This window comes from Acomys minous, assembly GCF_964271855.1.
Source record: "Acomys minous genome assembly, chromosome: 12".
Taxonomy (NCBI): domain Eukaryota; kingdom Metazoa; phylum Chordata; class Mammalia; order Rodentia; family Muridae; genus Acomys; species Acomys minous.
In genome coordinates this window covers 64,337,024-64,362,812 of record NC_140493.1, presented here as the reverse complement: position 1 = coordinate 64,362,812, position 25,789 = coordinate 64,337,024, and the positions used below count along the sequence as shown (strand labels likewise).

The window sequence follows — 25,789 nt, the reverse complement described above, 5'->3', positions numbered from 1 at the left end:
ACCTCTGAAACTGTAAACAAGTCCCCAGTTAAACACTTTGTTTTATAAGAGTTGCCTTGGTCATGGTATCTCTTCACAGCAACAGAAAAGTGACTAAGACAGTTGGTAAAGAGTGGTGAGCCCTGAAACCAAATACATACAAGCAACAAAGACTCAGTAGACTCCATTTGTGTATCTGTGCATGCACATATATACATATATGTATACATCCATACACACATACATACATACACACACATGTATATATATGTACTCACTTAACTACTAATAGTTATAAAAAGAGGCTATCAACTTGAGGTAGGGTATGGTAGGGATGGGAGAAAGTGTCCCTGGGAAGAGCTGGAAGGAGCAAACGTAAGGGGAAAAGTGATAAAATTCTACTATAATAAATTGTAAATCCAAAAGCCAACCAAATCGAAAAAATTACTAAAAAAAATGAGAATTATGAAAAAAATATTTTTTAATATTGAGACCTGAGGCAATTATCTTAAAAACACATTGATTTATTCATATATGCATTTACTTTAAAAGAATATATTTAAACATTCATCAAAAACTAAAGAGTTTTTAAGAATTTCTCAAAATCGCTTACTGAAGCTTTGGCAATCTCTTTGCAGAACACTTCATCAGGAATAGACACAAACTTGTCCAAAGAGACATAATTAGGTTTCACTGGATCATACTGTGCTTTTCCCAAGTATGCAAGAAACAGGTGTCTTTCTTTAATTTTAAATACTCTTGTATTAAATACCTAGGAAACAAAAAGGAATTTACAATAAAAGGCTGAAATACTAACAAATTTATTTGGTTCCCTATGTTAATAAGTTGGTTTAGTACGGTAGTGACACTGAAATCTGATTAATTTTACAGGATTAAATTCTATAGTTTCACATGGGTGAGATGATGCCCACCTGTAACCCCAGCACTGAGGAGGCAGAGGCAGGTAGATCTCTTTTAGTTTTAGGCCAGCCTGTTGTACAATTCAAGTCTATGACAGCCAAGTCTCCGAGTCTAGGAGAGACCTTGTCTAGAAAAAGAAACAAACAAAAAGTATTTTTAAAAAGTCTATAGTTTCTGTTGAAAAGTTATAGTACAGAACAGGCTGATGGTATAGCTTGTTGTAAGATATTTAGGATATGAGAGGCTGTGAGTTTGAGTCCCAGCACACTGGTATTATTAATAAGAAATTAGGAGATGCCCACTGCAATCCTAGAACTTGGTAGGATGAAGCTAGAATATTAAGTTTAGAGCCAGCCTGGGCCACATAGGGACTTCCAAAGGCAACCTGAGCTATTGAGCAGAAATCCTGGGCTACAGAGCAAGAGGCCATCTTTGAAGAAAATGAAGAAGGTAAATTATGATTAAAAAACACACCTCATTTGCAACTTGCAGATGAGGCCAAGAAATTTGTTTTGACAAGCTTTTAGAATCTAAATTATCTACTAAGTTTGAGAACCAACATTAGAGACTAAGAGGTATCAGCAAAAATGATTTCATCTGTGAAACTCTGAAAAGTCTCTGTTGTGATTTTCTAATTCCATTACCCATTGAGATCCAACATAAAATGAGGCTTACCTCTTGGGGATGAATAGGGAAAAGCATGTGTTTTCATGTCAAAATCCCCAAAGACTAAGTAGATCACAGCCATTTAAGAAATCATGAGCTAGCCAAGTGCCTACAGCCTACTGTTGCAGAGGCGAGGGAGGGCAACAGGAGGCAGGGCCCACACTGGAGGGGCAGCCTGCAGCTCGGAGACCTGAGACTCCTGACAAGACAGACTCAAGCATTTCTCTTGGCTGTATTTCAGACACTGTGGGTCACTATATAGGACAAATATTTCTATGCATCGTGCCCAGTAGATACAAAGTGTTAACTGTACATGGAAAGACCAAGTAAAACAACCATTGAAAACTAACTTTCTTTGAAAACAGTGACCAAAGAAAAGTATATGTTGCTAACTGGTGTGACATTGGTGTGCCTTTGCAACAAAACACTTTGTCTCTCTATATTGGGGCCTCTGTCATGAGGCCCACAGAAAAAGAGACATGAGTTGGAATAACATATGGAGAAAGAAGGCCTGTATGGACTAGCACAGGCCAATCAGTGCTGGACTTCCAGACAAGACGCTGGACTAGAAGCCCCACGTGACCTCCAGGAGGAGAAGAGTCACAATAAGAAAAACCAGACTTGATGCAGAGACTGAGAGGAAGACCTTCGGAAGTTAACAACCATCAGGGCAGGTGGACTCCTATCCTGAAGACTCGCCTATTCAGTCTTCAAAACCCCACTGCTGGTTTTGGTGAGACAGTTATTACTGGGCCAGTGCTGGACAATAATCTCACTCTGTCTCTGTTTTCTTCTTTTGTCAAATAGGGATAGTTGTTGGAAGGAAAAATGCAAGAATCCATACACACAAAGCAGTAAGCACTTAATAGCTGTTATTATTTTATTATTATTCTCTTCTCCTTATACTGAATTAGTTGCCCCATGAGCCCTTTGGTTAAGATTCCACTACCATTACCTACTGCCTGGCTGGCACCTCCAACCCCCAGAAGTCACCTGCCTGCCCAGAGCCTCCCACGATATCCAAGTGGCAGAAGGTCAAAGACTACAGATCTGGTGAGTAACTTGGCAGCTGACTCCAAAACACCGACTTCCATATTTCCCAGATAGAAGGGGACCACATAATACCAAATCTGCAGAACAACAACAGCAAAAATATTAGAAGCGACAAGGGAAAAAAGCCAAGTAACTTATAAAGGCAGACCTAGTCGAATCACATCTGACTCCTCTGCAGAGACTATGAAATACAGAAGGGCCTGGGCAGATGTTATACAGACACTAAGAGACAACAAATGACAGCCCAGACTATTATACCCAGCAAAGCATTCAGTCACCTTAGAGGGACAAAAACAAGACATACCAAGAAAAAACAAAAGCAAAACCAAATTCAAACAGTATCTATGCACCAACCCAGTCCTTCAGAAGTTATTAGAAGGAAAACTCCAACCCAACCAGGTCAACTACACACAAGAAAACACAGGATATAGATAATTTGCACCACAGCAAAACCAAAAAGAAGAGAAGCATATAAACACATTATCATTACAAACACCACAATAAAAGGAACTAATAATTATTGGCCATTAATATCTATCAACATCAATGGACTCAAATCTCCAATAAAAAGACACGGGTAACAGAATGGATGTGCAAACAGGAGCCAACATTCTGCTGCATACAAGAAATACACCACACTGGGCATAGTGGCACACACTTTTAATGCCAGCACTGAGGAGGCAGAGACAAGTGGATCTCTGTGAGTTTGAGGAAAGCTTGGTCTACAAAAGGAGTTCAGGACAGGCAAGGCTACACAGAGAAACCTTGTCTTGAAAAGCTAACCAACCAAACAAACAAACAAAAACCCCAAAACGACAGAAATACACCCCAGCAACAAAGATAGTTGTTACCTCAGAGTAAAAGCATGGAAAAAAGCTTTCCAAGCAAATGGACCCAAGAAACAGACTGGACTTGCCATCCTAATATCTAATAAAATAGAATTTCAATCAAATTTATCAATAGATGGGTAAGAACATTTCATCCTCATCAAAGGAAAATTCCACCAAGAAGACATCTCAATACTGAATATCTATTCCCCAAACACAAAGGCAGCCACATTTATAAAAGAAATATTATTAAAGCATAAATCGCACATAGATCCCCACACATTAATAGTGGGAGATGTCAACACCCCATACTCACCAATGAACAGATCATTGAGACAAAAACTACATAGAGAAATAATGAAACCTCTGTTAGCGGTCATGAATCAAATGGACTTAATCAATGTCTACAGAACATTCCACCCAAACACAGAAAAATATACTTTCTTCTCAGCACCACATGGAACTTCCACCAAAATCAATCATATAGTTGGTCACAAAGCAAGCCTCAATTAATACAAGAAAACTGAATTAACCAATTGTTACTTATTAGACAACCATGGATTAAGTTTCAACAACAACAGAAATAACAAAAAGCCTACACACATGGAAACTGAACAACTCCCTGCTCAATGACCACTGGGTCAGGGAAGACATAAATAAAGTAAAGACTTTCTAATATTCAATGAAAATGAAGGCACAACATACCCAAACTTATGGGACACCATGACAGCATTAGGAAGAGGAAAGTTCATAGCACTAAAAGCCTTCATAAAGAATCGGGAGTGGTCCCATACTAGCAACCTAACATCTCACCTGAAAGCTTTAGAAAAAAAAAAAAAAAGAAGCAACCACACTCAAAAGAAGTAGATTGCAGGAAATAAGCTAACTCGGGCCTGAAATCAATAAATTAGAAAGAAAGAGAACTGTCTACAGAATCAAGGAAACCAAGAGCTGGTTCTTTGAGAAAATCAACACGATTGATGAAGCCTAAGCCAAAGTAACTAAAAGGCAGAGGGAGAGTACCCAAATTAACAAAATCAGAAATGAAAAAGCAGATATAACAACAGATACTAAGGAAATCTAGGTCTTACTTCAAAAGTCTATATTTCACCAAATTGGAAAACCTAAAGGAAATAGACGAATTCCTTGATACATTTCACCTAACAAAGTTACATCAAGATCAGGTAAACAGCTCAAACATTCCTATAACCCCTAAAGAAATTGAAGCAGTCATCAAGTCTCCAAATGAAAAAAGCTCAGAGCCAGATGGTTTTAGCACAGAATTCTACCAGACTTTCAAAGGATATACCTAGTCCCAATATTCCTCAAATTATTCCACAAAATAGAAACAAATCCATTCTATGAGGCTACAGTCACCCTGATACTTAAACTACACAAAGTCTCAACAAAGAAAGATAATTTCAGAACAATTTCACTCATGAGCATTGATGCAAAAATAATAAAATGCAACTTGAATCTAGGAACACATCAAATTCATCATCCACCATGACTTCATGAAGTTGGCTTCATTCCAGGGAAGCAGGAATGGTTCAACAAATAAAGAAATCCATCAATGTAATCCACCAAATAAACAAACTGAAAGAAAAAAAAATCACATGAGCATCACATTAGATGCAGAAAAAGCCTTTGACAAAATCCAACACCCATTCATGATAAATGTCTTGGATAGATCAGGGATATAAGGTCCAGACCTAAATATAATAAAGGCTATATACAGCAAGCCAATAGCCAACATAAAATTAAATGGAGAGAAACTCAAAGCAATCCCACTAAAATCAGGGACAAGACACAGCTGATCACTTTCTGTATCTCTTCAATAAAGTACTAGAAGTTCTAGCTAGAGCTGTAAGACATCTAAAAGCGATCAAGGTGATACAAAGCAGAAAGGAAGAAGCCAAACTATCACTATTCACTGACAATATGATAGTACACATAAGCAACCCAAACATTCCACCAGAGAACTCCTGCAGCTGATAAACACCTTTAGCAAAGTGGCTGGATACAAGATTAAACAAACAAACAAACAAAACACCCCAAAACAGTAGCCCTCTTATACACAAAGAAATTAGAGAAATCATACCCTTCACAATAGCCACAAATAATAAAAGGTACTTTGGTGTAACTCTAACCAAACAAGTCAAGGACCTATATGACAAAAACTTAAAAGTCTCTGAGGAAAGAAACTGAAGAAGATAACAGAAAATAGAAAGTCTCCGATGCTCATGGATTGGTAGGACTGAGGTAGCAAAAATGGCCATCTCACCAAAAGCTAACTGCAGATTCAATGTAACCACCATCAAAATACCAACACAATTTTTTTTTTTTTTACAGACCGTGAAAGAACAATTCTAAACTTCATATGAAAAGCAAAAAACCCAGAATAGCTAAAACAATCCTGTACAATAAAGCATCTATTGGAGATTTCTCCATCCCTGACTTCAAGCTGTTCTATAGAGCAATAGTAATAAAAACTGCATGGTCCTGGCATAGAAATAGAATGGTGGATCAATGGAATCTAATTGAAGACCCAGAAATAAACTCCTACACCTAGGGATACTTGTTTGACAAAGGAGCCAAGATCATACAATAGAAAAAAAGACAGTATCTTCAAAAAATGGTGCTGGTCTAACTGGATGTCTACATGTAGAAAAATGCAAATAGATCCATATTCATTACCATCCACAAAACTCAAATCCAAGTGGATCAAAGACCTCAACATAACACGATATGCACTATATTTATTAGAAGACAACGTGGAGAAGAACCTTGATCTCACTGGCACAAGAGACAATTTCCTGAATAGAATACCAACAGCACAGACCCAAAGACCAACACTTACTAAATAGAACCTCTTAAAACTGAAAAGCTTCTGTAAGGCAAAATACACTGTCAAAAGAACAAAATAGCAGTCCACAGATTGGGAAAAGATCTTCACCAATCCTACATTGGACAAAGGACTAATATCTAAAATATATGAAGGAATCAAGATATTAAACACAAATAAAATAACACAACTGAAAATGTGGTATAGAACTAAAAAGAAAATTCTCAACAGAGGAATCTCTAATGGCCAAGAAGCACTCAAAGAGAGCCTCAATGTCCTTACTCATTGGGGAAATAAACAAGTCTGAGATTCCATCTTACCCCAGAAAGGCTAAGATAAAAAACTCATGTGACAGCATATGCTGGTGAGGATGTGAAGAAAGGGGAACACTCCTCCATTGCTGGTGGGAGTGAAAACTGTACAACCACTTTGGAAATCAATCTGGTGCTATCTCAGGAAATTGGGAACTGATCTATTTCAAGACCCAGTTATACCACTACTGGGTATATATCTAAAAGATGCCCCACCATACAACAAGGACATTTGCTCAGCTATGTTCATAGCAGCTTTATTCATAATAGCTAGATGCTGGAAACAACCCAGATATCTCTCAACCAAAGAATGGATAAAGAAACTGTAGGAGATTTAAACAGTGGGTTATTACTCAGATACTGAAAATAAAGAAATCATAAAATTTGCAGGCAAATCGATGGAATTAGAAAAGATCATCCTGAGTGAGGTAACTCAGTCCCAGAAAGACACACATGGTATGTACTCATTTATTGGTGGATTTTAGCCATACAGTACAGGATTAACATACTCTAATGCATAGACCCGAAGAAGATAAGTAACAAGGATGATCCAAGGGAGGATGATTAAATCTCACTTATAATGGGAAACAGAATAGAAAAGGTAGTGGTTGAAGAGAGGGAACAAGAAAGGATAGAGAGCACAGAGAGATAAGAGGGTGATCAGACCTTGGGAGAACAGGGATGGGAAGCTAGAAGATCTGCAGAGAAAAGAGAAACTGTGGGCAGGGGCATCTCTGTGACAAGCTGAAGATCTAAGTCATGGTAGGCTCCTGGAAGGATATGGAGGAGACTTTTGCAGAGACTTCTACTAGCCAGAGAAACAGAAAAGGACTCACCGAACTAGAAAAGACTCCTAGTGGAGGGAGGGGAACAGCAACCCACCACAAAAATTTCGATTCAAAGTTTACCCTGCCTACAATATAGAGCAGGAATAAATACAGAACAGATAGAACAGAAATTGAGGGAATGTCCAATCACTGTGACCCAACACAAGACCCATCTCATGGGAGGGAGCCTACCTCTGACACTATTACTGATACTCTGCAAATACTTGCCTAGTAGAGTTGTCCTCTGAGAGCCTCCACGGCAGCAGCTGATCGAAACAGATGCTGAGACCCACAGCAAAAAATTGGGCAGTACAGAGGAGTATTGTGGAAAAGTTGAGAGAAGGAAAAAAGGACCTGGAGGTGACAGGAGCTGCAGAGGCAGACCATCAGAGCCAGCTAACCAGTGCCTAGAGTGGTTTGCTGAGACTGAAGCACCAACCAAGATCCATACATGGACTGGACCTAGGCCTCCAACACAGATGTAGCAGATGGGTAGCTCAGACTTCATGTGGGTCCCCAAATAATGGGAACAGGGGTTATATAGGAGATGGACTCTGATGCCAGCTTTTTGATTACCCCCCTATGGTGGGACTGCCTTGCAAGGACATAGTGAAAGAGGACACACTTATTTCTGATGTGATTTGATGAGCTAGGATGGATGGGAAGTAGGGGCTCCCCTTTTCTGAGGAATAGGGGAGGAGGAAACAGGGAGAGAAAGGGAGGGTGGGACTGGGAGGAGAGGAGGGATGGGACTACAATCAGGGTGTAAAATGAGTAAACAAGAGAAAGGGGTCGGGGGAGAGAAAGAGGGGGAGGGGAGAGAGACTCACTGATTTTGATTTTACTACCTTGGGGCCCAGTGGCGCACACCTGTAATCCCAGCGTTATGGGAGGCAGAGGCAGGCAGACCTCTGGTTTTGAGGCCAGCTTGATCTACAAAGCAAATCCTGGACAGCCAAGGCTACACACAGAGAAACCCTGTCTAGTAAAAACAAAAAACAAAGCAAAACAGAAGAGTCTACTACCATGTAAGGTTATTTTAAATCTGTTTCCCACACTAGATTAAAAGTCACATATGATTGAGTTCTGTAATCTTAGTGTTTACACACATGCTAATCCAGGACAGAAGGCCCATTCTATAGTGAATGACTAGATCTCTCTGAGTAGGAAAAGGTCAGATTCTCATATAAACCACTGTTATTATCTAATGACTTAGGGGACAACAAACTGTCACTGCCTTCTTGTTGAATATTATTTACAATTATTCCATTAGCTAAAGTCACAATTCTAGGCCCCTATATTTTATTATAATGTGGTAGCAGCTTCCTATATTAAGGGCTACTCAAAGTATGATGAGCAAATAAATATCACTCTACGTGAAGGAATTGGACTAAAGACAATCTAGTTCTGACAGTTGTGCCAAGGTCATGATCTTTTCATATCTCTATACCATGAATAAAGGAAACAGTACTTTCAAATTTAATGGAGAAAAACCCAAGAGACTGTGAAGTTTCTCCTATTCTCAAAAGGTAAAGATAGGAGTAGATAAAAGCTATCAGGGCAGAAACTAATCATTGAGTCCCCTCAGCAGCTCTGTAGCTGGGAACCGTCTACAAATACACAGCGCCACACCCAGCTGCCTAAGTACAGGGCAAGGACAGCAGTCTGAGACTGCTGGGAAATGTGTTACCTGTGGGAACTTGACAATGATGTGGTGGGGAATATTCATCACGTTGTGTACATAATCAAAACTCTCCACTAGTTTCCTTTTGTTTGCAGTAAGCATCTTTGGGACTCTGGTGACCATATGTTGAATTTCATTATGTTTAAAACCAAGTTCAAGGCGATAAACCTAAAAGAAAGTACATTTCATAGGAATCATGAGTAGAAATGGCCTTCTGGTACTATGCTGGAGGACAAATTGACTCTTCCAAAATTTAAAATAATGACCTTTTAAAATTTGGAGGCATGTATACCAGTGCCCTTCAAAGGATTATGGCTCATACTGGCTGGAGTAACCTAAATTTCAGACCCCTTACCCGAGCAAAATCTTCTCTACATTGACTGTCATGAGGCTCACAGAAAAAGAAACATGAGATGGAACATCATATGAAGAAAGGAGGCCTGTATGGACTAGCACAGGCCAATCAGTGCTGGACTTCCAGACAAGATGCTGGACTAGAAGCCCCATGTGATCTCCAGGAGGAGAAGAGTCACAATAAGAAAAACCAGACTTGATCAGAGACTGAGAGGAAGACCTTCGGAAGTTAACAACCATCAGGGCAGGTGGACTCCGATCCTGAAGACTCATCTATTCATTCTTCAAAACCCACTGCTGGTTTTGGTGAGACAGTGATTCTTGGGCAAGTACTGGACAGGAATCTAACTTTGTCCCATCCGCACTTTGGTATGCAGAGTCTCTGTGCCAAGTAAGTTGTTTGAAACTGAGCTACAGTGGAGGCTTGAAATTAGGTAACAACCATGAGACAGTGAGCTTGAACCCAACCGCAATAACCTCAGTGAGGAGAAGGCAGGTGACAAATCCAGGTGACAGGAGGCCTACATGGTGAAATGTATAAGGAAAAATAACCGTATCCTTAGTTGCCAGGAGCAATTGGCCTTTGGAGGACCCATCTACCATTCACTGCTGTGAAACCTGAAAGCTGAAGCTCCAGTGGTGTGCCCCACATTTCCTGCTGTGTCTATGCAGATCTCAACGCTGTGGCTTCCCACAGTTCAACTGAAATTGGGATTTAGGCCTAGTTGAAAAGTAGTAATCACACAGATTATTAGCTGGGAAGTCGTGGGAGGGTCAGAGAACCTGCCCAGCTCATGGGCTGCATATCGAAGTGAGGCAATACACTGTGTAGTGCTGAGAACAAGCGAAACCAGAATCATCATAGGACCTAGCTTTACTATTCTTGGGTGTACAGATACTTGCTAATCCATTTTTATTGTTGCAGCGATCATAATAGATGAAACACAGACTCAGTCAAGATGTCTATAACCAGATGCAAAGGGTAAAGAAAATATAGTCCATATATACAACAGATAACTTCATCTGTGAAGGAAAATGACATTAATGGAGAAATGAGTGGTACTAGAGATCACTATGTTAAGTGAAATAAGCAATAATAATAATAATAATAATAATAATAATAATAATAATAATTCAAATACCACATGATTTCTCTCACATACAGACTCCAGACATAAATACAGACTCCAGATATAAATGTGTGTATATCAGTGTGGATGTGTATGCATACAGGTCATGAAAGTAGTAGAAAGGGAAGTGCGAAGGGGTGGAAGAAATCTTAAAAGCGGGAAGGAACTGAAAAAAGAGCAAGGAATCTCATGTTAACATGCAGGCAGAAGGAGAGCTATGTGGGGGAACTAGAAAACCAGTAGGAGGGGAGCAAGGAATTGGGGAGGGCAGTCGAGGAGAGCAAGAACAAAGTAAAATAACACATATATAGGAAACCATGACTTTATATGGTAACTTAAGCGGAAAAAAAAAAAAAGAAAGAAAGAAAGAAAGATTTTCTAGGTATTCTTTGAGCTTCTATTCCCAAGAGAAGTAACATAGTTGTAACGGAAAACTTATCGCCCAAATTTGGGATAGAAATGAAATAAAACATCCAAATAACACAGGTCCAATCCGTGGTCTTTCATACTGTCTGATCCTCCCCCTACGAAGCCATTTTTCTCATTACTTCTAACTATAACCCATTAGATGCTAGGGGCCATGAGAATAAGGGCTCTCTCCTCAGGACAGCGCCTAGGTGGGAGGTTAATAACAACACCTGAATGACTGAGCATCAAACACTTCAGCACCTCAGAGAACAGGCTTGACCTAACAACTTCCACTCCTATTGCAGCTCTGTGCAAACTACTGAGCTGCTACTGGTGTCATACTCTTAGAGGAAAGATAGTAGTGTTCATGGCATTTCCTGTAGAGAAGTGAATCTGACACACGGCTCAGGTGACAAACAGAATGACGTTCTGGCTGCTACCCTCTTCCCAAAAGCTTTTTTGAATCAGCCTCCAACATTCCCCTAACAGATTCCCGATTGTCAAAAATGTTTTCACAGAACGGACCACAGGCCAGGAAGCACAGACATTGCCTGCCACACTAGGCAATGAGAAACCAGTTTCCAGGTCCCACTTAAACCTTGCTGTTTCAGGATCCTGGGTCCTAATGTCTGCAGGTGATGGACTGGGTAGACTGTGCAAAAACACTGGATAAAATAAACTGCCGTTTCTGACTTTTAAAAATTACTTGTTAAAAATCTATTTTGTTTTGTTTTTTTCCTGATGACAAGAACAGTATTTATTCTTTTAAAAAAACAAAAAACAAAAAAAAGAAAGAAAAGACAAAAAGAAAAAAAAAACTTATGTTACCTTCATATTTTCTTTCACAGGCTCCAGACTTCCCGTTAGTAGCCTTGGAAGACGAACAACAAGATCTCTAGTCTATAGTTGAAACATAATAATTTTCATCATTATATGTGTACATTTAACTTATTGGAAAACTAAAGCATTACAAGGAATGCCAATCTAAAATTTAAAATATGACCCAATCAAATAAACAACAGGAAGATTGGAAATATATATCAACACTTTTTGATGAAAAATCAAATATGGAAACAAAATTTAAGGAAGCAATTGATGGAGCCTCCTCAGGCTAACACATTTTTTTTTTTTTTTACACAAAGTATGATGTATTTATAGGATCAGTGTAGGCCAGGCACTTAGAAACATGTTATTTATAGGTTACTAAAAGAAGGAATGCATTTCTTCACACTGTTTTTTTTTTTTACCTTCTTCACACTCAGTTCAAGTTCTTTCTGAAAAAATCCCAGTCTGTTATCTAGTCGTTCCACAGAAAAGTTCAACAGAAATGGTGAATTTTTGACCATCCGTGTAATATCTGTCTTACTGAAATTCTTTGATTGTAGATAAGCTACTCTGGAGAAATAATAAAAAACACACATATGCATGATAAACATTTCCTAGAGAAATAAAGCAAAATATACACATTTACAAGTATTTATTGATATTATGCTAGTTTTGGAAATCACATCTAAAAAGTTTGCTTTGAGACTTAGGTACATACAGGAGTTCTGTACTTACATAACCCCCCCAGCCCTCCTATGTTCACCCCATCTCTTCTCAATTATTACTTTTACATAGATATATGCATATACATGTATATATCAGACTTGAGATCACTCAGTGCTAAAGTAGCATTAAAAAAAAAAGGATCCTATGTCTCCCTCATAAGAAAGATCAATAAAAATACTCTGTAATAGCTAATATATGTACATATTTGCCAGAGAAGAACTTAACAAATTTTCACCAGTTTCCATTTACTTTAAATCAGAAAACAATTCTACTATACTTCTAAATATATCTTCAAGTCAAACAATTGTTATATAAGTATGATGGGGGAGGGAAACATGACTACGCCTTGGTGTACAGGTACAAGTTAGAGGACCATCTCAGGGTCAGTCCTAGCCTTCCATCTTGTTTTGAGATGCTTTCGCACTGTTCACAGCCTCATAAGCCAGGTTAGCTATGGTCTGAGCTCCAGGAGATTCTACTCTCTGCCACCCATATTGCCAAAAGCCTTTGAGATTACAGATAGGTGCCATGGCACCTGGCTTTATGTGGGTTCTGGGGATCCATACTCTGGTCCTCACACTTGGATGACAAGCATTTTACCCACTGAGTTATCTATTGCTGGCCAGGAATTTTGGTTTTGAGACATGATTTTATGACCTAGCCCAGTCTAACCTTGACCTTTTCATTTTCTGGTCCGTTTCCTAAGTGCTGAGATTATAACCATGCATTGCCATGTCTATAATCTATATGCAGTTTATTCTGTGGAAATTCTAGAAAGGACTCAATTTTACACACTAAGCTATTTTCATTGAAAATAAAATAAGTACATAAAATTGGTCCTATTATGGATATTGTAGAAAATAAGCTGCTATATCAAGCCAAGCCAAAATTCATGTTTAATTAATTATATCTTTCCCTAGTCTATAGAAATATTATTTACCATATATCCTTTTGCATCTATAGAGATGAAGTATCTACAAAGACACAAACATTTCTCTAGCTGTTAAGAGCATGTGGTAACTTGAGCTAGAAACCTTGCTTCCTTAACATACGGTTTATTTCACTAGGTATAGGAAGCAGTCAGGACTCTGGAGTTTGGCCAACGCCACTGGAATTGTAGCTTTGTCACTTATACTACATTTTGTGTGTAATCCTGGGTACATTACTCAAATCTCCTATGCCTCATGTAATTATGGCAAAACCTCTCAAGTGATTGCCACTGCCTGGCATTCATGCTTTCCAGGAATAAATCTTGAGGAATGAGGCTCGCTGACTTTTAAACGGTGAAGGAATCTATACCCTGAGCCACGATGCAGCATATGAAATTTTTACAATCACTCTTTGCCTGTGCCATAATAGTTTGTATTACAGGAGTCTGTAAGTCCCATGAGGAGAGAGCATCAGTCAGCTAAGTCTGGTATCTGGTCCAGCACCTTAACTATGTAAGATGCTCAATGTAAGAAATGCAGATTATATTTTCTCCTCCTTAGCAGAAATGACATTAATTTACTATTAGTTCAAGGGATTGCCAAGCCAATTGTTTAATGTCAGTGTGGAGAATAGTCTAGAACAGTGGTTCTCAACCTGTGAGTCACGACCCCTTTGTGGGAGGGCCATATGACCCTTTAACAGAGGTTACACATATCACATAATCTGCATATTATATATTTATTTTATGATTCATAACTAGCAAAATTGTAGTTATGAAGTTGCAATGAAATAATTTCATGATTGGGGGTTACCAAAACATGAGGAACTGAACTAATGGGAGGCATTAAGAAGGTTGAGAAGCACTGGTCTAGAGGGACTGTTACTAGGAAACAAGAGGTGTTGTGATCTTGTCATGCCTAGAGGCAAGTAGAGATTAAGAGAAATGTCCAACTGATATGAGACATAGTCAAGGTAAAACTGAGAGGTCTTGGTTATTCGCAGGAGGTGGATGCCAAAGGTTATGAGTGATAGTTGTGAACTGGGTAAAAAAGCTAAACAGAATAGTGCTTCCACTCAGCATGTCTGAGAATACAGTAAAGAATACAGGGAAGACAAGTAGTGAAGTCAGTGCTAACATAAGAGGGTCCTGTCTTGCTCTGGGTGGTAGTCCTAATGTCTAACACACCACCATCATCTTACAATAAATGTCGTCACAGACTGTTAACTGCTTAACTGATGACTAAGGTGCAAAGATATTTATAAATCTTCTAATTAAAGAAAGGGTGTGATGCCTAATCTTGGTTGTCAATTTGAATATACCTGGAATCAACTAATCCCAAGATGCTGAGTGTACCTGTAAGGGAGTTATTTGAGGGGGTAAAGACCCACCTTCAATCTGGGCCACACCTTCTAGTAGCAGCCCATATAAAGAAACCTGGGAGAAGGAAGCTGCCGGTTTTTGCTGTTGCCCTTACTCTAGATGACAAGCTCATTTATCCTGTTGTTTTGGCATTCTTTCCATGGTATTGGTACCATCTTCTTTGGGATTCCAATATATAATGAACACCACCATTATCCAGGAATTCTCCAAGACTCCAGCAGTAGGCTGGTCTGCTGAAAGTTCCAACTTCATGGACCAAACAACTAGAGCATTCTTGGCCTTTTGGTCACAAGACAGCCATTGATGGACTAGCCGGATCACAGCCTGTAATTCGCTCTAATAAATATGTATTAAAAGGCTGTGATTTTTATTCTTTAGAGAACCAGAATTACTACAAAAAGAATTTGAATTTATGGGAAAGCATATTAAGTTTATTATTATTATTATTATTATTATTATTATTATTATTATTATTATTAAACATTTCTTTAGTAGTAGTAGTGAATAATTTTCTCAAAGAATGCTAAATGTCTGCCAACAAAAATTAATATACTTGGCATAGTGGTATAGCACTTAAAAGGCCAAAGGCAGAGGGCTATGAATTCATGGCCAGTCAAGATGATATAAGTGAGACACTGTTTCTAAACAGGAATAAGAAAAATAAAACATTAATGTTTTTCACAACTTGCTTAACTTGTAAGTATACTCTTAGATAATTCAATTATTTATTAATAGAAACTTTAGAGAAAAATTTACAGTTTATGAAGGGAAATATTTCAATACAAACTCATCAGTAAAGTGAAAATAATAATTGATGGTTGACAAAACCATCAGAAGTTCATAACTAAAAGTATTATTTATACTCATTCAGTAGATCCTTGAATAGACTGCTCTTCTTCCACAACTTATTTCCTAGATTATGTGGGAATCATTTCAAACTTTACCTGGTCTTAAGATTTTCAAGATCTTCAGAGAAAATAGCACAGTTTTTTGTCAGAAATGATCCCAGCTGGTTATCTTCTAAACCCACATCTTTAAGAAATAGGAGTATTTGCCTAATGTCTTTTTCAAAATCCAGCCTTAGAAGGAGATTGGCTACATCTGGATGTTTTTCTATCTTAGACAAATCCACTCCTATAACAAATGAAAAGAACTGGTATGAAGATTTCATATTCAGCCATTAATTTCATAGAGGAAAAATTACTGATGAGTAATCTATTTAAGAGAGAAATTAAATAGGCAAATGGAAACATAAGGTATTTTTTAAATGAAACTGGTTGCAGAAATAAATTAAAGTCAATTATAGTATTTATGTAAAAGGTCAATGGAGAGAGGAAAACAAAAACATTGATGCTTAAATTTTCCCCAAAGACAAAGTTACTAAATCAACATTGACAGTTACTTGGAAGGTTGAGTTAGGAGGGCTGTCTGGGTTACACAGTGAGCACACAGTCAGTGGTGAAACTTGAAAAAACCATTTTAAAATACAAAAAGAAAATAAAGCAAAAAAAGGCCAGAGGTAGTTCAGTGGTAGAGTGTTTTCTTAGTATACATAAGACCACCAGAAACTGACCCAGAATGAACAATTTACCACACACTAGTGACGGCATTTTAATTCAATAAGGAAAAGATAATATGTGAGCTGGGTGCAGTAGGTCATGCCAATAATCCAGCACTCAGGAAGGCAGAGGCAGGCAGATTACTTGAGTTTGAGGTCAGCTTGGTCTACAAAGTGAGTTCAGGACAGCCAACGCTACACAGAGAAACCCTGTCCTGAAACAAAACAAAACAAAACAAAAACAAAGAAAAAAAAGGTTTTTGAGTCTTATTTCTAGATTGATAAATAATCTAAATGTGTTCCTTCCTAAACACAGAAAACAAAAACATAAGCAGATATTAATAATAGAAAATTTAAAAGCCCATGACTAGCTTTGTAAGAGAAAGGTTTGGAAAGTTACTGAAAAACTCGTAATAATGGTTACACTTGGGGAGCAAGGGTAACTCTTGGAATAGCTGAATTTATATCAACTACATATAATTCTTCTGTAACTTAAAAATAACATAAAACAGGTATAATTAATGAATATATTTTAAAAAATGAAGTAAAAACTAGTTTTAAAAGTCTGTGATATATGGGGAAACGTAACTTTAAGAGTAACCTAAAAGACTCGGACTCCAAGTAAGTTTATACATGTTGGAGGGCATTGCTCAGCATGGGCTGTCATATGCAGGCTGTGAGGTCTGCAACGTTACTTATTAGCAGCAGTGAGAGAGAATCCCATTAGGAGAACACAAAAGCTCACTCAGGATTCCATTAAAATGAAAAACCAGCCCCTGACTGCCTTCTGTGGACCACAAACTTCTGCAAAGAACCTGTGATAGAAAATAAGCAATATACGCTCTAACAGATACTGGCACTGAATCTATTATTGTTACATATATTTAGTTATCAGTCAGGGTCTGGAAAGCAGAGCTCAAATGTAAGGAAATGTAATACAGTGGCCTGAGCAGAGTTAAGTGAACACACAAAGGCAATGTCTAGCACTAGAGATAAGTAGACCAATCTTTTCCCCTTTTCTGGAGCCAAGAAGAAGCTGGGATGAGAAGCTGCATGAGAGAAGCTGTTGTTACGGAGTGAGCAATTAAAGGACCCAAAGAAAGAGTGAGAACAGGAAAAGAATGACCTGGCCTGGTCCTTCTGGCCTTTATGCTACCTTGGCTGAAGCTGCCTGAAGCCAGCTGGCATAGGATCCCTGTACACAAGACTAGCCTCCTGGGACTTAGAACATGCAGAGAAAGCAGGAAAACAAGCAGAAGAGGACCAAGACTTTATAACTCAAAAACAATGGCAAGCAGCAATGGACCCTCTAGGCTACTGCCATTTACAGTTACCTCTAAGACATGCTATTCAAGTTATTAGCTCATATGAAAAAAATGGCTGGAACATATCCCCAAACTCTAAGTATACTGTAAATTATTTATAGGTCAGGACCACGTTGATCCTCATCACCCTGAGTACCTTCTGTAGGACAGGAAAGCTGTTCTGAAAGGAAAAGTAACTTACTCTTCTGCTTGCAGCAGAGATCTGATGTCATTTCTCATCTCTGAACTTACAATGGAATATCTTTTAGGCTGTGTACATGCTGAGGTTCAATAGATATTTTAGGTAAATCTATGCTGTTTAATGATTAAACAAGGCCAATTAAACCATTACCACATTTAAAAAAATATTTAAAACATACTCACAGTACATCATAGATTTCCAAAACTTACTAAGAATGAAAACTCTGTCCCTTCTACCAACGTCTCCCTATTGTCACCTCCCCTACCCAACACCATTCTCACTCTGCTTCCATGAGCTTGGTTTATTCAGCTTCTACTAATGAGATGTGGCTTTACATGTATGTCTTCCAAGTCCTGTTGGAAATGACATGAGTTCTTCCTCTGCTACTGCTGACTGGTATCCCATTATGTATGTGTAGCACATTTCCCTTAACCATTCATTAACTGATAGATGCTTACATTCTGAAAGAGCCTTTATTTGTGTATCTCATTTGACTTCTCATTTGACCTCCATTTTCATCTTCCAAATAGGTTATTTTCAAATAGGTATTTGTAACCCTGATTAGCCTAGAGTTTACTACCTCTGCGTCCACAGGCAGGGATCACACTCCTACCCTCGCATGAAGTTTCTTGAGAACATAGGTCTTTTCTTACACCTTTGGGTAACTAGGTTGCAAACAGGAGTGAAACATTACCATATACTGTCATTAGTGAAAGCATAAAAACAGGCAGAGTGGAACTCAGAAGAGAAGGGTCACTAGGATGGTAGGGCCAGAAAACACATTTCAGAAGCTGCTTGAACTTGAAATAAGTTCTCCAGCTATTGGTCCAAGCAAAGGGGTAAAGTAGGCTGACAAGATGAGCAGGAACGCAGGAAAAACTCAAAGGTCTTGCAAAGTTTTAAAGATTTTTAGCAGTTAACCAGTGTAATTAACTCACATTTTACAAAGAATACTAATGTTACAAAGATTTTTCACGGCTAAAATGGCTGAAGAATAGGAAGGAGCTCAAGAGATAACTCGGTAGGTATAAAGAAAGCTTCCCTTGTAAACCTGAGGACCTGAGTTTGAATTCTCAGAGCCACATTAAAAATTATCCCTGGTGTAGTGGTGGTGTGTAATTGTAATCCCAGCACTGGACAGGTGGAGACTGATAAATCCTTGAGGCTCACTGCCAGTCGGCTTACTCTATCTGCAAGTCCAGACCAAGAAAAGAACCAGCTTGAAACAAAACAAAAACAACCAGCCAAAAAAAAAAAAAAAAAAAGACAATTGTCTTTTGCTTTCCACATGTGTACATGTATACATACATGTGTTTGTGCTCTCTCTCTCCTTCTCCCTCTCTTCCTCTCCCTCCACCCACCCCATCTCTCATAAATTCATACACGCAGAAGGGTTTTCAAGGTAGGAGGTGCCTGTAGTTGTTTAGTGGCAAGTAAGTACTACGAAGGGTACCTACAGGAGAAGAGCAAAGATGAGAGACATAGAATATGGAAGATAAGGGCCTGAATAGATGTTAAGAAGGGAAGGAGAAAAAATAAACCAAGAACCACCTCTAAGGGTCTCTGGCCAGGTATTCTTTTCCCTTTTCTGATAAAAGAAAACGATTCTCCAAGATGGGAAACAAAAGGGAGCTTCTTGGTGAAAAACAAACAAACAACTTATCTATATTCCCACAAATTTAATATACAAAAACAGATGTGTCAGGGGGAAGAGGAAACTGAAAGGCCCACAAACAGGAATCTGAATGGAAGACATGAGTATGTGAAAACTGAAAGTTTTTGAGTTATATTTTTTAGGTTGGTTGATCAATTAAAGTCTATGCAAATATTCCCCCAAAATACAAAAAAGCCTCAGATCTCAAACACTCTGACTTGCAAATACTTTGGGTAAGAAATAGTTCTGGTAGTTTGAATGAAAATAGCCACCATAAGCCCAGAAAGTGCCACTATTAAAACGTGTGGCCTTGTAGGAGGAAGTGTGCCACTGAAGGAGGGCTTTGAGGTTTCAAATGTTCCAGCCAGGATGATGGTGACTCTCTCTTCCTGCTGCCTGAGCATCCACATGTAGAACTCTCAGCTCCTCTCCAGAACCATGTCTGCCTGCATGCTGCCATGATGATAGTGGACTAAACCTCTGAACTGTACACAAGCCCCAAGTAAATATTTTCTTTTATAAGAGTTTCCATGGTCATCATGTCTCTTCACAGCAACAGAAACTCTAAGGCAATACTTCCACACTCCTTCAACAACAACAAGCTCAAAGGCTCAGAAATTGGAGTTCCTAGGGATTAAGAGGTCCAAGATGAGGTACAAGCTAAAAATGAGGAACTATGCATGGCTGTATGTGGGGAACTTGGATTCCTCAATCTCTTATCTATTCAATTCCTCTCAACTCCCAAGGGCCATTACTGAGAAGATCAAATAGCAGTGCCAAACCAGACTCAAGAAGACAGGTTAAACCAAGGGGCTAGATTATAGACAGGACCAAATGAAAATATACAATAAAAGGCTCTGACTGCTTTAATTACCTGGATTCAAGGATATACTCCTAGCCAGCTTATTAAGAAAGTTATGGTACAGGCTGAGAGAGTAATCCAGATGAGGAGAGTGGGCTCTAGGAGGAAGGTGAGGAGACCACATGGCAAACAGAGAGCAGTGCACCATGAGTCAAGAGGCTGACACATTATGTGATAGGGTTAACTTGTAGGCTAGAAACTTACCAAGTTTTACCAGCTGTTGCAGAGTCTCAGAATGATCTACGTAGTCTCCAAGCGTGAAGGAGGATAGGGGCAACAGAGGGTGTGCAGCAATCTGAATAGCCACTTCCTCTGAAACTGGCTGTAACGGAGACAATGGAGGTAAGTCCTCCAGTTCTTGGCAGCGAGACATGAAAAAAAGAGAGAAGCAAGTTACCATTGTCATGTACATGGGGGAAATTGTTTCTACAAAGGTACTGCATAAATGGCATAAATCTGTCAAGTACTGCTCTTGTAGCTTGGATCTCAGAACCTATCAGGAAATTTACCACCCTATAACTCCAACTCCAGGGCCTCCAGTACCATCTTGTGAGCTCCAGGGGCACCTGCACTCACATGCACACACCCATGTGCATATGCGTAATTAAAAATAAAATATATCTTAAAAAAGAAAACAACCCACAATCTAGTTCCATAATATACTATCTTCCCTAATCTGTGTTTTTCATTGGCTACGTATTGAGATTATTTCAGAAGTAGATACTTATGAAGTCCAAGCCTAGAGGAGTGATGGTCCATATCTATAACTCCAGCATTTCAGTGAGCAGGCTGATATAAGAGGATTACAGGAAATTTGAAGACAGGATGGGCTATTAGTGGTGACCCTCACATCACAAAGCTCCACAGATATCCTAAGATCTATGAGGACCCAGAGAGACCAACTACTGTTTCTCCAAGGTAAGAAGCTTCTTGGTAAGGTTCAAGATATTCAATCCATTTTTGAGACAGTGAACACAACCCAGCAACCTCCTGCCTCAGCCTCCTAAATTATAGGATTACAAGTACAAGTCGCCTTGTCTGGGTAAGGCACAAAACTATTTCTTTTCACTTTTCATAAACAGGTAAGAACGTTAAAGATTCTTCAACCATATTGAGAGACAGGGATTATCATAGTTTGTGAGCTTGGCCAAAACTATGAGTTTCAAATACTGTAAATCCACATTTTAAAGTTATGATATCCTGATTTTATCCATTTTGATCCAATGCCACTCTCTCCAGATTACTCTCTTAAGAGAATTTCTATGTTCCTATCACCTGCAATCCCTTGCCAATCTGCTTGGATACAGAGTTCTCTGCTGTTGTTTTAATATAATTTGGTACGGAAGACATTTGAAATTGTAACTTGAAGGAACCCAGGCTACAATCTCTTACTATTTTACTCTACTAACTATCCTTTCTCATTTCTCCTTCACAGCCAGCTTCTCTTCCCTGCGTCCCCTTTTAGCCTCACATTCTACTAATGGAGTATTATTCTACTTATGGCATAACAATGTATTCTATACCAAGAGGCATGGAAAGACGAGGGTTAGCATAAAGCAATTCAAAGGAAATCTGAGGAGTACCATAATTGTTCCTATTTTGTAATTATTATACAATTAAATATATGTCAAAACTGTATACCCTAAATATAAATATAATAACAATTAAACTCGAATAGTTCTAATTTAATGGCAAAAAATGCTTTTCTAAAGAAACTATAAAATAAAACATTTACAAAAAAATGTTTTACACAGTTAGCATAAAATAATGACATAAATTAATCTAGGAACTTTTTTTAAAGATAGTTTTTGTTGAGACAGGGTTTCTCTGTGTAGCCTTGGCTGTCCTGGACTTACTTTGTAAACCAGGCTGGCTTCAAGAACTCCCAGAGTGCGGGAGAGTGTGCCACCCAACCTGGCTTAACCTAGGAATTTGCTTAAAAACAAACAAACAAACAAACAAACAAACAAAAAAGTATGATAAAACAAAATGAACAAAACTGACATTGTTTCCTCTCTTGCCTTATATAAAATAGGATATGAAATGGGTAAGTATTGTCTAAGTATGTAGCATAATCAAAACTCTCCATGAAAAGGGGACTTTTCTCAATGTCCATAATTACCTTCAGGAGGCAGCTCTGATTCAAGACTTGGTATTCTCTCTGGCTGTTCACTTACTGAAGGAAGCAGAGTGCTTTGGGCAGAACTCTTGTGCCTATGTGGGTGGGCGGACTGGAAACTACTCCATGAGGAGGAAGTCCTGTAAGTCTTAATTCCCCACAAGAGAAAGCAAGTGTCAGAAGACAACAGAGCCGGAGTCAAGAGGCCATTCAACAACGTTTGTCCTGGTCTCGGAGAATGTTTTGTGATTTGTGTGGCTTTAATGAAGCTACTCAATTTAATTAAGTTGAAACATCTGGGTATCTGTTGGGCTAACAGGGCCATTTTTTTTTTCTTAAATTAACCTACAAGAGAAAAATACAACCATCAAAGGAAGAAAGATTAACTTACTCAAATCTTTGAAACAATATTCAAACAGGAAAAAAAAAAACTCTCAAAATAAAGGATTTAAATAAGTATGTTTGGAGTAGTTTAATGTTTCTTATATATAAAAAGCCACAAGTAAAACAACCAAAACAGGAACCGACCAACACAGTAACTTCAGAATTGAAAAAAAAAAAGATATGCTTTACAACTTAAAAACAAGAAATCACTTTAAACCAAAAATGTTTGTAAATGCTCAAATCACAACAGAACCAAATAAATTGTTAATCTAGTTTTTTAAAAGAAACTGTAACAGTAATGCAATGAAATGTTCTTGAAATGTGAAATGTAGTTACTAGACACATTGCAGATTATTATAGCATGGATTGTTAAAATGCATTTAATGCATATAAATTAGTCACAAAGTAAACAACAACAGCAACAAAACAACAACAAAACCCCCACTGTTTTAAGTGAGTCATCATATTGCTAAATAGAACAGTGAAACTACTGACTGATTTTGAGACCCAGTTCTTCCAAAGAGACTTGAACCAAACTGGTTTGGTAAAATTCTGCTGAAAAGAAGGAGGAGAGGAGGAGGAGGAAGAGGAGGAAGAGGTGGAGGAAGAGGAGGAGAAGGAAGGGGAAGGGGAGGAGGAAGAGGAAGAGGAGGAGGAGGAGAAGAGAAAGAAGAGGATGAAGAGGAGGAGGAGGAAGAAGAAGAAGAGGAGGAGGAGGAGGAAGAGAAACATCTTTCAAAGAAAAAGAATCAAAATAAGGACCACAGAGCATAGCTGGACATGTTAGTGAATGCTTCCTATAATATAGATGCAGAATTGGAAGTTCAAGGCAAGCAGAAGCAATGTATTAAGATTGTTAAGAGCAATGCATTAAGACTATTAAACACACACACACACACACACACACACACACACACACACCAAACCAACTCCAAAACCAAAAGAGCAAAAACAAAGATGTGACTGGAATATTTAAATATTAATTAAAATAATGCATATAAAACAGCATGGAGTAGGGAGGTCATGCCTGTAACCCAAGTACTTAGTATTAGTAGTCTGAGGCAGGACTGCTCAAAATTCAAGGCTAGACTGAGCTACAAGTGCGAGAGAGACTCAAATAAATAAATGGCAAATGCTCAATAAATGTTAGCCATGAGTATTATCAACTAGACAGACCAAACACTAATTAACTGTCAGTTCTTTCTTGCCTTTGAACTTTGTTTCTCTACAGATGGAATTCTGCTTGTTTTATGGCTTGAATAGGAACAAATTCTTGAGACTAATCTCTTGGAGCTTTGTAGTCTGGGGATGCTTGCTAAACGTTATACAAGAGCAAATCTCTCTTTCCTTTCTGAAGTGACCCTAAGGAAGACATGTTTGCATTAACCTTGTGGAATAAGTATTTTTTGCTAAATTTTCAAAGGAAGGGACCTTCCAGACTTGTCAAATTTCCCCTCAAACTTCCTTTGGTCTCCAAAGTAGTTACATCAAAATGGAAACTAACTCTTGGTATCTAGACAAGACCAAATTTTAAGGTTCAGCAAAGCCAGGCGGCGTCCAATGCACAAAGTGACCAGCTATGAACAATGTGGCTCAAGACAAAATCAGCTTTCTTAAGGCATTTCCCCTCAAAGGGGTTGGATCTTGCCAGCCAGGTTCCTGATGTGAACTCTGTAGATGACAATGTCAAGACTGGACATGTCATTCTAGCCCATGATGATGGAAGCTCAAACACCATTCTCCACATAATGCTGTTATGTATGCTGTGCTGGAGAAAGCTCGCAGCTATAGTCTAACCTGGGCTACACTCTCGGCTCCAAAGTATTTTTTTTTTTAAAAAATAAAGGTAGAGTACAATGAAACGATTCGTAGAAACCAACTCCCAGCACCTCAACTTCATTCTGGAGTCTGTCCAGAATCAAATGTAATACCTTCCCCACATGTAGTAGACTCACTGTTAAATTCCATTTGCATTCAAAGAGCTGAGTGCTAAAGACTAATTTTTACCCTCCACTCTTATTTGCCGGTACACTTTCCTCACATAACTGCTTCACTGTCTAAGCCATCTGAACAACTGCAGAAAAAGGCCGAGTTCCGCCCCCTCTTTGGACCCACCCACCCAGGGGCTCTTCAGCACAGCCGGAGCAGCGAAGATTTCCACTTTGTTGAGTGGGAGACCAGTGCAGGCAAACACAGCACTCAGAAACGAGGAAAGTTTTGCACTCATGTATATAACGCCTTGCGGCGTGCACATTAGCAAAACGAAAGAAGAAGAAGAAGAAGAAGAAGAAGAAAAATCTCTCAAATTCGTCCTAGGGTACTCCAGTTCTCCGCTGCACCGTTTCGTTAGCAACTGGGGGGGAAAAAAAGAGCGGAAACAGGGTTTTCCAGGTTAAAGATCTCTCTCTACATCTAATGCTGAGCTCCGGGAATGAAAGGCGCACTTCGTAATAAAGGGCCTCTCAGCAGCGCAGCCACCCTCCCTAAGCCATTTAAAGCCAATATGCTTTAAGCTAATGTTCTGTTCTAACAGAACTTCCGCAGGAAGCCGGGCACCCTCCCGGCCCCAGTCCAGCTCTGATTAACAAGCCCGGCAGCATGGCCACCACAAGGTTCCGGGACTCTGATTGGACCCGAACCCCTCTCCGGGTCACCGATACCTAACAAGCCGCGAGGCTCCGGTCGCCGCTGGGGTAGGAAGGCCAGGGCCTAACCCCGCTAAGCCGCGCCTATCTTCTCCCGCTCCGCGGTGGTGCCGCTAAGTACACACGGCTACCCGGAACTGCCGCCAGCAGGCCCGCGACTCGCCGCTGCGCCTTGCCCTGCGCCAGCGCCCGCG

At 39.1% G+C, this 25,789-nt stretch overlaps 1 protein-coding gene across 1 annotated transcript; it reads right to left on the bottom strand.

Moving 5' to 3' along the window:
• Window positions 1–482: 482 nt before the first annotated feature.
• MTERF3 (mitochondrial transcription termination factor 3) lies at window positions 483–25,789 on the bottom strand. The gene is made up of 8 exons (XM_084751324.1): window positions 25,611–25,789; window positions 22,570–22,911; window positions 20,652–20,804; window positions 15,812–16,001; window positions 12,253–12,400; window positions 11,834–11,905; window positions 9,120–9,281; window positions 483–751 (listed from the first exon to the last, which is right to left on the bottom strand). Exons 2-8 carry the CDS (start codon window positions 22,889–22,891, stop codon window positions 557–559), a joined length of 1,242 nt encoding a protein of 413 aa, XP_084607450.1. The 5' UTR covers window positions 22,892–22,911; window positions 25,611–25,789; the 3' UTR covers window positions 483–556.

What these genes read in the sequence shown, in the direction of transcription:
- MTERF3 (XM_084751324.1), bottom strand. Translation starts at nt 22,891, where the DNA reads ATGGCCCTGTTAGCCCAACAGATACCCAGATGTTTCAACTTAATTAAA. An exon ending in ATCAGAGCTGCCTCCTGAAG is followed by an intron (nt 20,805 to 22,569) that starts GTAATTATGGAC and finishes CTCGCTGCCAAG; the next exon opens with AACTGGAGGACTTACCTCCA. An exon ending in CTGTGAAAGAAAATATGAAG is followed by an intron (nt 9,282 to 11,833) that starts GTAACATAAGTT and finishes ACTTTCTTTTAG; the next exon opens with GTTTATCGCCTTGAACTTGG.